Source organism: Neodiprion fabricii, chromosome 2, assembly GCF_021155785.1.
Source record: "Neodiprion fabricii isolate iyNeoFabr1 chromosome 2, iyNeoFabr1.1, whole genome shotgun sequence".
Classification (NCBI taxonomy): Eukaryota; Metazoa; Arthropoda; class Insecta; order Hymenoptera; family Diprionidae; genus Neodiprion; species Neodiprion fabricii.
Window position 1 is genome coordinate 5,908,766 of NC_060240.1, and position 14,698 is coordinate 5,923,463.

At 38.4% G+C, this 14,698-nt stretch overlaps 2 protein-coding genes across 6 annotated transcripts in view; one reads left to right on the top strand and one right to left on the bottom strand.

Annotated features, from left to right (window-relative positions):
- LOC124176757 overlaps window positions 1-8,359 on the top strand; it is a 28,623-nt gene extending 20,264 nt beyond the window's left edge. For all 3 annotated transcript variants that reach the window (XM_046558413.1, XM_046558409.1, XM_046558411.1), the window contains exon 9: window positions 8,206-8,359. The gene's annotated coding sequence lies outside the window, so the exon portion shown is untranslated. The remainder of the gene's footprint in view (window positions 1-8,205) is intronic.
- LOC124176758 (sensory neuron membrane protein 2) lies at window positions 24-13,088 on the bottom strand. Of its 3 annotated transcripts, none has more exons than XM_046558416.1 (9): window positions 13,071-13,088; window positions 9,830-9,987; window positions 9,471-9,612; window positions 8,228-8,497; window positions 6,558-6,772; window positions 6,287-6,483; window positions 1,050-1,168; window positions 634-759; window positions 24-505 (listed from the first exon to the last, which is right to left on the bottom strand). In XM_046558416.1, the coding sequence occupies exons 1-9, from the start codon at window positions 13,071-13,073 to the stop codon at window positions 317-319; spliced, it is 1,419 nt and encodes a 472-aa protein (XP_046414372.1). In that variant the 5' UTR covers window positions 13,074-13,088; the 3' UTR covers window positions 24-316. The 3 variants fall into 3 exon arrangements, with proteins under 3 accessions (XP_046414372.1, XP_046414371.1, XP_046414370.1); XM_046558415.1 differs by lacking the exon at window positions 13,071-13,088 and adding an exon at window positions 11,727-11,762; XM_046558414.1 differs by lacking the exon at window positions 13,071-13,088 and adding an exon at window positions 11,450-11,761.
- Window positions 13,089-14,698: the final 1,610 nt, after the last annotated feature.

Here is a 14,698-nt window from a genome sequence, read left to right on the forward strand (position 1 = left end):
GGGATATTAATTTTTTACTAGTCTTTCTTCGGAAATCGTGTAGAACTTTTATAATACGTTTCTCTTACAGTGACGATACACAATAACATGTTTCTACTATAACGTAGTATATAACAATTCAGGTAATCCAAAATGGAACATTTTTTCATTACATTAGCACAGCGGTAAATACTTATAGTATTATCGTTATTATTATCATCATTATACGGAAGTGGATTTTAATAATTAATTTAATAATTAATATACTAGAGGTAAAAAAAAAAATTTTGAATCTTTAAACGTATTTATACAACAGATAAAAATATACGAGCGTAGATTATGAACCCACTTTGTTAGCAGGTGCTGATCGAGACCGGCAGCAGGATATTAGCATCCAGACAAATCCAATCACGAACAAAACCGCCCCACCGGCTATGACACCCCATAAGATAGTATTAACGAGATCCAAGACGTCGAAAAGACTTGAGTTTAGTTCATCGATCAATTCGTCGGTCAATTCGACGCTCTGCAAAGTAAAGTTTTGATAAATAATAATTACTGCCTGTGTACAAATCGAAAATTATATTCTGATTTGACGAAAATTCGTCGCACGATTCTTCAAACCGCAATCGAATCGAAAAGCTAGAGACTTACCTCGTCGATCCATACAATAGGCATCAGTGTAGTGGGCAGATTAGTCGTCAAACTAATGCGCGAGATTGGTCTGAGGAAGATGTTGAATTGCACTCTTTTGCTTCCACGGAGAAGAGTTCCAGTTATCTGTGAAAGTATCGTACAAAGTTAAAGCGTCTTTTTTCTACTCGTTTCTCACAACGTCAGTCATTTTGAATCTACACCGATTTTTTCATTTTTATTCTTTTTTTTTTTTACTTGTACAAGTGATTCAAGTTCACAGATACTTCTGTCAAAGGTGTTTTACAAGTGACTCCTCCAACATCAGCGGCCAGAGTTGTATAAATCTGCCTATTCCAGCAGACGTATCAGATTCACTTTGCCTACACCAGATAATACATTGTTTAGACGCAGGACTAGGTTTGCTATCGCCATACCGGTTCCAATTCCAAGAAGATTTCGTGCAAAGATCTGTTCGGGCTAAGTCCATCGACGCCATTTTGGTACGATTCGTCCGCAAGGTAGAAATGAGGATGTGAAAGAACGACCGGTGCACCTGTGAATCATTAGGTTAATTAACAATCATCGATTTGGCGAGTCTAATTAAAAGCCAATCATTTATATTATTCGCGTAAACTTGTTGTGCTGTAGCTAATATGGAAAAATTATGCCACAGATACAACTAAGTATTAATTAACGATGTGATTGATGCGTCTTTATGCGTATTCGAAATGATTATTAAATCTTCAAGTTATGTCATCTTTCCACTACATCGTATATATACGTATTTAATTCCAGCGCTATCAACGCAGTGACATGATATGTTATTGTGCCGTTACGTATCACACCTAAATTACCTTAAAATTCCGTAATCAGAGTTTTCCATCATCTTCTATGCGCTAATGCACGAAACCGTTTGACAGGTATTTTGTTATACGCATCTCGCATATGGCACTTAAGTTTTACGACCGGTAATAAAAACGGTATGCTTATTTACTCTTTTCACCCGTGGTCCCCTTATTGTAGAGAGCGATATATTAATTGTTTGAATTAATGCATGTTAAATGTGTTAGAGGGCTATACATACGTCATATTTTTTCGAATTAACTATTTATCCTTCCGAATTAAACGATCGATCGAGATTACTCTATTTATTCATATATTCTTAGTCACTTTATATATATCTTCTAACAATAAATTAAATTTTCGCAAAAAGTAGTCCGGTTATAACGAGACTTATTTGTCTTGATCTCTTTCTTTCATACCATATTATAAATCTTTAAATACGAAACAAAGAGCAACAACGAATATTTGTGCAAACATTGAACTAGAAACAAATTCAGAAAATCTACTTCAAATTTTACATAAAATTGACTACTGCACGACCACCATCGACATGTAACAACTGCAGTCAACACTATATTTTACTTCCGTTAGTTAAAGGTATTTTTTGTCATACATGTTCCTCCGCGGTTCACCAATCATCGATCTTTTACCCTCTCAGAATTTAGAGGTCGTTTTCATCGATCTCGTAGTCGTCGAAGCACCCGGAAACGTATCTCTCCGCTCTCGGGCCCCGGCACCGTCCGTAAACGGCCCAGGCGTTGAAACCGTCGCCCGATAGTCGTTGGTGCTCCTCGTATATGACCCGCATGCACCGCATATCGTTCGCGATGTCCTCGTCCCTGAGAGACGCGCAGGCCAAGCCGCAGGCTCCGCCAATCCTGTTCCGTCCGCACCAGTACCGATCGCTCAGTTGGAACAGACCGTGATCCCAGGACCAGTCCCCGTTTCCTCGGCCGATAGCCGAGGTGTCGAACCTCGATTCGTGGTAGGCGATGCAGACCCAGGTCGCAACGTGCTCCGGAATTACCCCCGGCATGTCCCTCAACTCCCGAGCTAGTTCGCAACGGTTGTAAACCTTCCCCGTGCAGCCGATCGCAAGGCTCACCGTGAGCAGAGTTAGGAGGGTGAAGCCGTTTATCGTCATGCTCGAACCGTTTCCCGTATTTATTTATCGAGACCACCGCGATTTTCCTACGCGAAATTCAGTCTTTTACAAATATCTCCGAATATTCTCCCCAAAATCGATGCGAGATAGGTGATATTGCAACGAATTATACGGTTTTGTCCTATGCTCTTTGTTCTTTCGTAAGGTTTCCTCTCTCGATGTTAGATGCTCCGCGACTGATCGAACGACAGTGCCACCTAGCGGCGAGTAACGGACGTCAAACGCGGTTTCGGACCTACTGCAGCGTAGCGAAGCTGAGGAGACGATTTGCGGCGTGTCCCGAGACTCTTGGGTTTTATACCCGCTCCGCAGGTGAATGAAGAACCAGTGGAGGTGTAGGGGGATCAATCATGGGACAAAGACTTGTAGAGAGAGGAAACGCGTCTTGGTTCGAGTCTACGATGATCGCGGTATCGGTGAAGGGAGACGGGCGCATGGTTGGATGACCCGTACCTGTTGTAACGTTCTACGTTGTACAGTTTATTGTAGAAGCGCACGTGTTCCGATCGCGAACACGTTGTCCGTTGGCCATTATCGCTATTTTTGGCATCGTTACTTGCCGAATTCTTCTTTCGAGACGTTTGACATTTCTCGTTTTTGTTAATGAATGACTGGAAAATTTTTATCGCTGATACAATCACGGGACCCAATCTCTCTCTTCACCGAATACCAAAATTCAATGAACGTATCGCCTCACGTATACCAGGCTATAAATTTTCTGGACCTGTCGATAGATCGGCGTTAACTAGCATCTGACAAGTTTGGAATGTTACGCTATTTTTTTGTTTTTCTACTGACGATAAACTGGGAGCTAGTTACTATCACTCCGAAATTAAAAAGTTGATTTTTTACCGTATCTACTCCTTTGAGCTCCAGATAATCCGTCCAACGATATTTCGAGATGATTTTGGTTCTTAATAACGTAGAACTAGTTCAATTGCGACTAAAATAATCCACCTTTTCTGGGTTATTCGCAAAAATGAGGTTTCTTTTATCGAGGAATAACACGAAAACTGGTGGAACAATTCAGATATAATTTTGTCCGTTGGTTTTGCTTCATTAAACTTAGAACTGATTAGATTTTGAATAAAATCAGCCAGGCTGCATTCCGATCATTTCAAAAATAAAAAACGAGATGTTCTAGGAATAGTTCTTTTAGGTGAGTAGATTTTTCCTGCTTGTTTTTTTTTATTTGACTTGTGGTTAATCAATTTTAAGCTAATGATTGCATCATTTTCGTCGGTTGGTAGAATAAAAAGGGAGCATTCCTCGTCAACTTGATGTTCCTGTGATTTTGGCTAGCTAGTTCGGTTGCTTCGTCCAGTCATGAATATACATGTATGAATTTATATACGTACTTACCTCTACTTATATATATATCAGTATTTACATGTTATATAGGTTTTTTTGCCAACGAATTTCATTGCTTCTCGGAAAGCCGATACGAGGTATTTTTTCTTTCTTCGTTTTTTAGTTTTTGGTCTTTTATCTGCTTTTGTATTTTTGTCCCAGTTCATTGATTTTCTTGGTAAACAATTTTAGCGTTTCATGACGAAACATTGAAACGTGATTGCAGTATAAATGCATTGGCCGTTATTTCTCGACATAATCACAGGTTGAGCAACCTTATTAAATTGCAGTTCAAATGAACGATATTGACCAAGAAAAAATTCTTTCAGGTCCAATCAATTCGCGTTTTACATCCCAATAAACTGCGCGTTATGATAACGAGACAAAGATACACAATTAAATTAATTGCCATAAAACGTCCGAAGAAAAATTCTTGAAATAAAAGTGTCTTGCAAAATAATCCCGCATAGTGAAATCAAACAACCCCAATGCATAAATTGTTCTTTAAACTTTTGACATTTGCTGTAAAATCAGGGGAATTTCTCCTGAACGATCGATTGCCGGTATTCGCAATATTTTTTCAAGAAACCTGAATATACGTGGGTACCCACGGTTATCGATTTATTGAATTTATTCATTTTCTCATTGGTCTCAATCGCGATGGTTTACAGAATTCTAGAAATCATATTTTACCGGCTATTTCCTAGCAGTTCGTGTATTTATACTTCTTGTTTCATCACGCGACGATACGTGAAGAGAAAACATAAAATAACGACGATTCGACAGACGCGCTGTCTCGCTTGGACATTGAGGGCTTCAGGCCATCGGGTCAAGTGCAACAAGTCCGAGGCGGTCATGGAAATAATTCATCCACACGTGGGAGTGTATGAGACAAGTTTGCCTGATAAGATGTGACCGTGTAGATTTTGCGTATACATAGACACACACACAGATTTGAATCGAATTGGTCGGAAGATACCGAAAGTATCACACTTCCTTGTACAATCCCCAAGGCGATCCTCATACTTAATGACGAGAGTCGATCTTCACCGATTTTTATACGACGAGCAACCTTATGGATGAGGGGAATAAAGGCGTATGCAGCCTGCTCAAAGTCTTCTGCGGTTCTATATTCGTATAAATCATCTCAAACGATCAGTCTGATGACTATTTTCGGAGCTGTACGGATATTTGTTAATTTTTGAATGTAGGTTTTAGCACCGCATCGCGATCAGCTGCCTTCGGATTGGTCAGTCAGATGAGAAGACGCGTAATTATACAAAATTTTTTCACAAGCGTCTACCTAATTGTACAAAAATGTGGTTTTCCGTGATGCGTATACTGTTGTTATTCCGCATTAAGATATCTGTAATGTCAGACACTCGTGAAAAAGTGTCTATAAATACCCGAGTGCAAAGAGAACCGATTGTAATACTAAACGTGAATAAATAATATTGCAACACCGAGTCGTATTTGGAACGGATGAGAAATTTTGATAAGAAAATTATTTTCTCTTCTTCGGTTCAAAGTCAGATAAGTGAATTAGAAACGTTCGAGATAGCAATCGAGTACAGATACGTACATCAAACGTAATATCGCATATCTGGTACAGATATTACAATTAATGTGCACATTCATGATTGTTTGCTTTATTAATACAATCTCCTTTATTATTACTCTTCTTATCTTTCAATTTTTCTCTCGGATAATAATTATAACTCTGTTTCGACACAGCGAGAAAAACGGAAAAAAAATTTTCAATCGAGTGTGGAGTAAGAGAAAAAGAAAAAACAAAACACGGAAGGTAAAAACGTTGGCGTCAGTACCGAACTCTGTACGCAGTGTTAGAAAAAATATATCTATGTAATAAAATGAAAAGTTGAAGTGTGACATTATCCCTATCGGAATATCACCCTCTAGTATTATAAAGCTTCGGAAGCGATATGAGATTGCGTTGATAACTTCCTAATTGGTATTATCTCCACCGATATACCTTGTACTGTTTATCCACGCCTAGTCCGACATCAGGCACCCGTGTAAACCTGAGATAACAGGTTTTTGTACATTACTGGACCCACGTTAATGGACGCGGCATAGCTACTCGCTCTGCGCATAGTTTATAAGCCTGCTGATTACCATAAAGAACCTGAACGTGTCTAGAAATAGCCAATAATCCTCTCGAGAGTCGCCTACTCGTCTGTTATTCCCATGTAAATACTCCCAAAGGAGGGGGGGGGGGGGGGGGGGGGGGGGCACGCAAGACGGTAATATTTCGAATACGATAAAACGTCTGAAACACAGATGACGGCTCACCTTGACAGTCCCAAAGCTCCATAGCGCCGTCCAACAGACAGCCGTCGGTGCCTCTTATTCCCTGGGTACGATTTAGGCAGAAGCATTGGTTTTCCGGATTTGTTAACGGCGATGAGAGCATGTCCTTGCCAACCTCGTATTTGTAACTCTCGATGCCGGAGAAACTGGATACCTCCGAAAAGTCGACCCTCACTGACCTGTCGATCATGATCATTGGAATGATGTTATCATTCTTCGGTCAATCGTATGCAGACTAGAGTTCGAGCCGTACCTGCAGATATCGGTGCTGAAAATGTTCACGCTTGATCCTTGGGTTCGGAAAGGTGGATAGAGACTCGCATCGCAACCGACTATGTCGTTACAAGTACCATCTTCACCCCAAGTATCCAAGACGCTTGAGTTTTCCCAGGCAAGGATTTCTCCCAGCTGAGAAACGTCGTTCAGACCGCTGTTGATCGAGTAGTAACCGTCGTTTGTGTCATTTTTCTGTCAAAGAGCGGGGACTTGAGAATTAAAGGAACAGTACATTGTGTAACAAGGAGGCAAACTCGGTCTTTTCGGGACTAATGTGAGTGTGCTATGTGAGTCGTAGGTTGAGCCGAAGACGAATATTGCAAATACGCGAAGCGAAAAGATCATCGCCTCCTTGTTGCACACGATTCTTTACATAACAAGAGTACGTTACGCGTCTTTTCACGAAGCACGAAATTGAGGTTAGGGTCGCGTAATGTAAGATTTGTTCGCCACAGCGCATGCGCGGAGTGCAGAAAAGACCACTTTCAACTCCTAGGACTTGAAAGCATTCGCAGCTGACTCGATCGTCATAGAAACGGGCACTTTGTGCACGGAAAACCCGCGTCGCAACACGCGTAAAACATGCTCGTATTGTATAAAAAAAGATCTAACCATGCCGATTTCTCGATTCCTATAGAAATTTTTCCAAGTAGTAATAAATCAATGCACGCGTGTATAAATACACATACGTTTATACATGTCTGAATGTTTACCACTCGCGTGAGAAAAGGTGAATGGATCAGATATGTAATTAACGATATTGTAATATGCTAAAAACGAATCCGATGCCAAAGTTGTTTCTGTACACTGTAATGAATGTTGTGCGTAAAAGAACGAGAGAAATATTCATTAGGCATGGTGACAACTACACAGCTGCGGTGATCGTTCGTATTTAGCATACTCGGTGATACACTACTGGATATAACTGAAACCGTTTAGAAATGGCTAATATATGCGTTTTGCGGTGTGTCAAAAAACTCGGATGATTCTCAGAGGTACGTACTTATGAGATTGGCTCAGGTTTATTCGTATTCATGGATCATATATGTCAGAGGTATATTCTTATCGCAAAGACGATAATCTTCACCGCGAGAAGAGACACTATATACACACGTATATATTAATTATGACAGAATTAACTTTAGCGTGTTATGTAATATTACGTGAAATTGTGTAATTGCAAATTGTTTTTAAATTTACTCTGTACATGCTTGAGATGAAAGAGAAACATTCGATAATTTAACGGCGTGCATAATACGAGTATGTTTGCAATCTTATTTCGAAATAAGAACCATTGAATTGTATTCAATGTTATTAAAAATCCTTAATGTATTAATAGACAAGTAGATTGAGAAGAATGCTAACCGCATTGAAATATCGATAAGAATTTTCCTGGAATTTTCCTTATTATTCCAGGATGTTGTATGCTTGAAATATTTTATAAAGTGTATTTACAAACTAGCTTGACAAAATAGTCATCAGCCCGCGGGTTCAATTACGGTAAAACGTTTAGCACCGATTGAACGACCGATTGAGATATAAGATTGACGTTGATGCATGTATGAGTTGGCATTTGTTGAATGTTTATTCTAGTTGACCTCATAAAACTGAATCCTGGGTTTCAGGTGATCAACGAATTACACTTACATGGCTTAAGAGAGAGAACTTGAACCGGCCGTCCGACAGGCGAGGCATCGTTACCGGGGCATAATTCTCAATTTGATTGCATACAAGGCTGTTGATGATGCCGGTGGAGTTGCAGTATACGTAGACACCGTCGAAGAGGAAGTCCCTCGGTGTCGTGGTCAGGAATACCGAGGTTGGACTTTGGAAGATCGTTGAGATAGCCGAGTTCAATAGAGTCAGTTGGGAAAGAAGAGTCGATCCTGAGTTGTACTCTGCCACCGTTGCAATCGACTGCGGAAAATTTGAATCTTCAAATTGCTGACCGAAACCTGAGAGCATGAAGGTAAAACGACTTCAAAAAAAAAAAAAAAAAAAATTTAGAAACAGTGTTTGCTCAACTAGTGCGCATACTACTTTACCTAACCGAGTGCGCAAAATTCTATTTTTCGTACCCAAATAAGTGCGAAAAATATTACATTCCCACACTAGTGCCGGAATTGAATTGAAATATCTTTTCTTCTATGTAACAATATATTTTTTGTAACAGCTGCATGAGAAGCTCGATTTCGCGTATTGAAAAGTATGCGCGAAGCGCTCGATTTCCCTACATTTCAAAAAGCGTTAGGTAACGTTCGTTATGATACAGTTTTCAGAGTTAAACTAGCGCTATCGGACGTGATGAGTCGTGACTACAATCGCGTCAGCTGTGTTGCAGTAACGCGCCCACGTTCAGGTTGTACTACTACGGTTTCATTTCTCTCGAGAACCAACTTCCGATTACAGGTGTTAAAAAAAATACTATATGATACGCGTGCGCGTATGTGACCCTCGAAATCGTTTTTGGTCGCCCTCGCTTCGCTCAGCCGACAAACTACCCTCGTGCAAGAATCACATACTTTGTGCACTTGTAGCGTAACGTACGATTCCGATTCAATTCACGCACTAGTGCGGGAATTTAATACTTTCTGCACTCATTTGGGTACGGAAAATCTAATTTTTCGCACTTGGTCAGGGAAAAAAAACTTGGCTATGATCTGCAGGGAAATTCAGGTGCAAGAGAGTACATAAAAATTACGATTACGGATAATGAAAAAGATGCTGCTGTCTGGGTACACGAAATCCCGAATCATTAAAGCTCCTCGACAAATTCTACGAACATTGTATTCGGTCAGCGGAAACAAATCGAATTTCTACTAATGAAATGACGAAACTTTCGTCAAGTGACGGAATTTCGTGTATTTTTATCTTTTGTACGGGCACTCACCATGAGGGGTAAATTAACGACAGTTATGTCATCGTATTCCGTTAACGGTGCCGACGCTTCCTCGTCGAATTCGTAAAGCTGGTGCTGATAATAGGAAAGCACATCATCCGCCGCTGCGATATTTATCTTCGTTCTGTACTGCCTGCAAAGATATCAACGGATTTCACAAACTAATCCAAACTGTGCAGGGTCATCTTTTATCTCTTTCAGTTATCGGTCAATATTACGATTGCTTATGCCTTACGCGTTCACTCGATTAGGTTTACCGATCCTTATCCTTACTTCGATTAATTGTCTTACAGTTGGCAAATGTATATTGAATAATCGAGTATAAACATCGGGTATAATTCGAAACTTACTTGTAAACGTAAGGGCCGATTTCCTCGACAATTGGCTGCAATCCATTCTGTACATCATCCGGATTGCTCACGTTGAAGAAGTAAATTTTATATAAAACTGGTACCGGCACATTTTGCCATCTTTCAAACGCGTCCGAACCCTCCACCAGCTTCACAGACTGTAAAATTGAACTTTTGTAAGTGTCTGATGTATACTTCAATAATTAATTTCAGTTATACTTTTGAAAATATCGAGATAATCATGGTTTTTTTGGGATAAGGCCCGGTTACAGAAATGTAAAAAAAAAAAAATACCCAACGTTGTTTTCCAACGGTTAGTAAACTTGTGCTAGTCTATCATAGAGATAGACGCATCGTTATAATAATTGCCTGCCTCATGGGGTAACCGGAATAGAAAAATTATCAAGGATTTTGACTAGGCGTTGTTTACTCGTTCACTTATATTTAAGTACTTGGGGTTTTTCAGTGACTGTGTTTGCACAGCCACGCACTCAAGTTTCGCGTTAGGAAATAATGCCAATGCGTGAATTTTTTACACTGATCATTCATATTTTCGCACGTCGTTATTATATACCGTATAAATTACGTAAGAATGATCGCTTCGCCGAAGAAGGGCTCGCTTAAAATATTACTTTAACGACTGATTGAAATGCACACAATAAAACATCTTTTAACCAGAAGAAAAAAAATTCATGTTTAAAACCGCAGCAAAATACCCGCCTATATAATCTCTCCTACCAGAATAACAGTTGATTCTTTTAAAAGCGTTTCATTCGTTATTTGCCAAAAATTTCTCAAATCGGAAATTTGATACTCGGCCTAATCTGAACTGTTCAATTAATTGGTTGACGCCGATAACGATATAGTTGTTTGTCCTCAATTATTAATATTTTATAAGCTATCCAGATGTGACGTTATTTATCTTTTTTTTTTTCTTCTCCTTTCATGAAAGGAATTTGCTTTATCCTTTTGTATGATGCCGAAAACACGAAAATGATACTACGGAAAGTTTTATTTTTAGTGCAAATTTACCGTAATTAAATCTAAGCTACTCGTCACAGCTAACGGGTTTTCGTTTTTGTTTTTGTTTTTTTTTTTTTTGTAAAAAATGCTTGTCACCACAAACCTTAACGATATTTTAATCCTGGAATTCTTTATTTCATCAAAAGCTTATTTAACAGGCAATTTTCAAATTAAACATCACTCGCATTGATGTGGCTGATTTGTTGACAAATACGGACGGGTCTGCAAAATTTGAAATGAAAACTTGTCAAATTACCTTTTGCTAAGTTTTATTCAATCATGCGAACGTCACTTTACTATACGCATGCTGCAAATGTATATTAAGCAATAGTTTTTGTCAAATTTTCGAGAAAAGATTTATTAAAATTATAAGCTTTTGCAATAGCGAGAAACATTTCAAGGCTTCTACCATCGAGTTTAACAAAGCAGATATTTTATTTGAAAATTGAAACGTGAAAAGTGCATTGTTTAATTTCCTCGCACTGATCAGTGAGCCAAATTTATACTTGGGCAGGATTTACTCTATAGATTCGCAAAATCTTTTAACTCTGTGAAAAAGGTGTTTGAAATTGACCACCGATAATTCACGTAAGTTACCTCTTCGACTCGTTCATCGATGATATCGGGTATAACAAGATATCCAACGAGACCACCAGCGACGGCTATCACGGCACCAATTACCGTGATGACAATTGCCACGCAAGAAACCATGTTTGGAAACAGAGCGGATAAAGAAACAGAAAAAAAAAAAAAAAATGAAAAGAAAAAGAAAAAACACCGAGCTACAAATCTATTTGTTCTTCTTTACAAAAATCCTCTAAATGCTTTCCCCGGGCTTACAATTAGAGTAACACTTGTAACACAGTTACTAAACCTCAGACAACATCTGCCTCCGGCACTTCACTCTGTACTTACTCTTTGGCATTGGTATGAGGATCGGTATATCTAGGTCGGGTTATCAAAATTTCGATCCACCAGTGCCAGATAGTTAAACGTGTTTCCTGATAGTAGGAGTGAAAAGCAATAATAATAATAAATGAATAAGTGCGTCGATTACAAGAAACATGAGAAATGAGTACTTGATCTTTACATTAATCATGCTGCCGTGATCATGACGCCGTTTGCAATATAATCCTGATACAATCGATCAATGATGTATGATATTTTTGCAAACAACACTTACGCATCTTCGTATCTAAATTGTCAAGTCTTACGGACCCCACGCCTATAATCAAACAAAGAAACTCAAACAAACTTTTGACTCCAAATTTTTCTGTCACTGTTTTTTTTCACTCGATAGGTAACGTTGAACGTGGTGGTTTTTTTTTTTTTTTTTCTTTTTTTACAATTATTCTTTACTGAATTCATATTTGGGAAATAGTATTCGGAATTTTTTCACACAGGGACTCTGAGGGAGTGAAATTTTTTTTTTTGCTACTGTTTCTCGCAAGGTTATTAATATTTTTTCCCACATTTATAGTTCAGTCTTTGTAAAATGCGTCGTAACTCGACTACTGTGAAGTTCAGAATGAAATGACGAAAGGGGAAAAAAAATGATTTTCTGTCGATATTGTATAAATTTGTTTTGTCTACTGTTTTTACGTATATATCCGTCAGAGGTCGACGATATGAGGCTGAGCAGGACGTTTTATCGTGTGATATATGATATATTTTTATGATACTATAGAAACAACAAGAGGATACGATTAAATATTATGTATAGTTCGATTCGAAAATTGTAAAAATTTTATTATTTTGCGCTCCTTCACGACGAAATTGTTACTAAACATGCCGATTATATTTTTTTTCAATATGAAATTACACAATGCTCAACCGAAGTTTAATAATCAATCGTCGCTGTAGGGTGAAAAAAATTCATCAGACTTGAGATCATCACTCGTAAAGAATTCTTCCATCCTATAACTTGGACGCAAGATTTACGGTGTCCATTCAGCGTTTAGACGATTTTTTCGACACTCATCATTCAGCAAACTTACATTCGTGTTTTTTTTTTTTTTTTTTTTTTTTTTACTATTTGCAACAGCTCTTGTATATTCAAATGTATAGTCGTTATCCGGAAATTCCAGTCTTTCCATTATACCAGTCTTGCGGCCTTCGAGTCGAGTTCTTTCTTTTTTTTTTTCATTCATCTTATCTACTAATATGCGTACATAATTTTATACGCATCTGGTAGCAGCGTCCAACAGATGTTAATTACCATATGCGAATAATAGTCGGTGAAATATTGTACGTTTCATTTGGAGCAACTCACGGTGAAGTAAATCACGAGAAGTGATTGAACACTAGCGGGATTAACTTATACGTATAAATCAAGGAAAGTCATCAATAACATCCGCGATTAAGTGCAAACACGAAAGATAATGCGCAGTGATGATGTTAAATCATAATTCCACGAATGGTGTAAACTGTTCTTTTATTGCGAAATTAATTTTTCCACGACATCGATCTTCGTAAAATTGATTCAAAGTCCATTATAACAGGAACGGATAATTTTCCCTCGTTACAATTAAAATTGTACATAGTAATCAAAAGTCGTGTATAAACAGTATTAGTGGTTAAAGTTCAAACATATTAATTTACGTAGCTGATCAAACAGTTACGGTAAAGTATACACTTTATTCTACTTATGAGCAGTTCCGTTCAAAATCCTGTTAAAAAATTCAGAAAGCTCACGAAGCTATGACGTACTAAACCGAAAATTTAAGGTAAGCTGCTAGTTATAAGTTCTTTAATCCATTTTAAGATTATTATGATCACCGGCGATCGGTTGATCAGATTGATGGCGACAATTCTGATTAAAAAACACGGGAAACTAGTACTAGTTTTGATTCATTATCCCTTAGTAATTACTGAAGTTTTGCAAAACATCGTCTCGGCTTTAATTCAGCTTGATATAATGCGCTATTTTTAAATGATCAGATATTGCAGAAATATTAGTAGATGTCATGTATTTATCATACATTAATTTAATTTAGCCTAGAGTGATGGTGTCTTCTGAAAGTAATATCTTGGATAAAAATGTTTTCCAATACACCGAAGCGTCTCTGAGATATCTTCGGAATGTTCGTTACAGTTGATGAATTATTTTGCTCATTAGTAATCCATTCATTATCTCAAAGTAACTGTGATTCGATTCCGCGGTTGGAATTTGAATTTGAGTAAAGAAGAGGATCTACTATACTCACGTTCGAGATAGCCTCCAACCATGATTGCTCTGGCGGCACGATTGTTTCTACATCGGTAAGAGCAGTTCAGAAAACTGCAGTGCCTTCACCGTCCCGCTGTTTCAACTAGTTTACCAAGTAGCTCAAAGATGGCGTCACTGAAAGAAAGACCTGATAAATTCGATGTGAAATTCATACACCGGGCAGCGGTAGAGTTGCGGCAGTTGCGGAAATATTCTAAAGTGCCTAGAATCTTAAATGCTCGTCAGAGTCAATGGCGTTTCGTAGTTTCGAAATACCTGTGTATGCAAATTGTGAGATTGTAAGATTATTGTGAGTTTCAATCCCTTTCTTCGTCCAGTAATTCAGTAATAACGTTCCAACTCCGTGTACGAGTCCATTTTCCCTAGGAATCTGCTTTTACCGTGGGTTGAAAACTGTGGAAATAGCATTCAGTACAGCCAGTCGAAAACTAATCTGCGCACCAAATGTGACTCTTCCAAGATCCTGCATCTGCCATTGATTGAAAACTGGGGAAATTACACCGAGTGTGCACCGAGCGTAGTCAACGAAAAATACAATTCGCTTGCAGTTGTCAACAAAATCTAGGGACCCTAGGGTGTGTTGATGTGGGCGTTTATGACCTGTCTCATCTATAGAG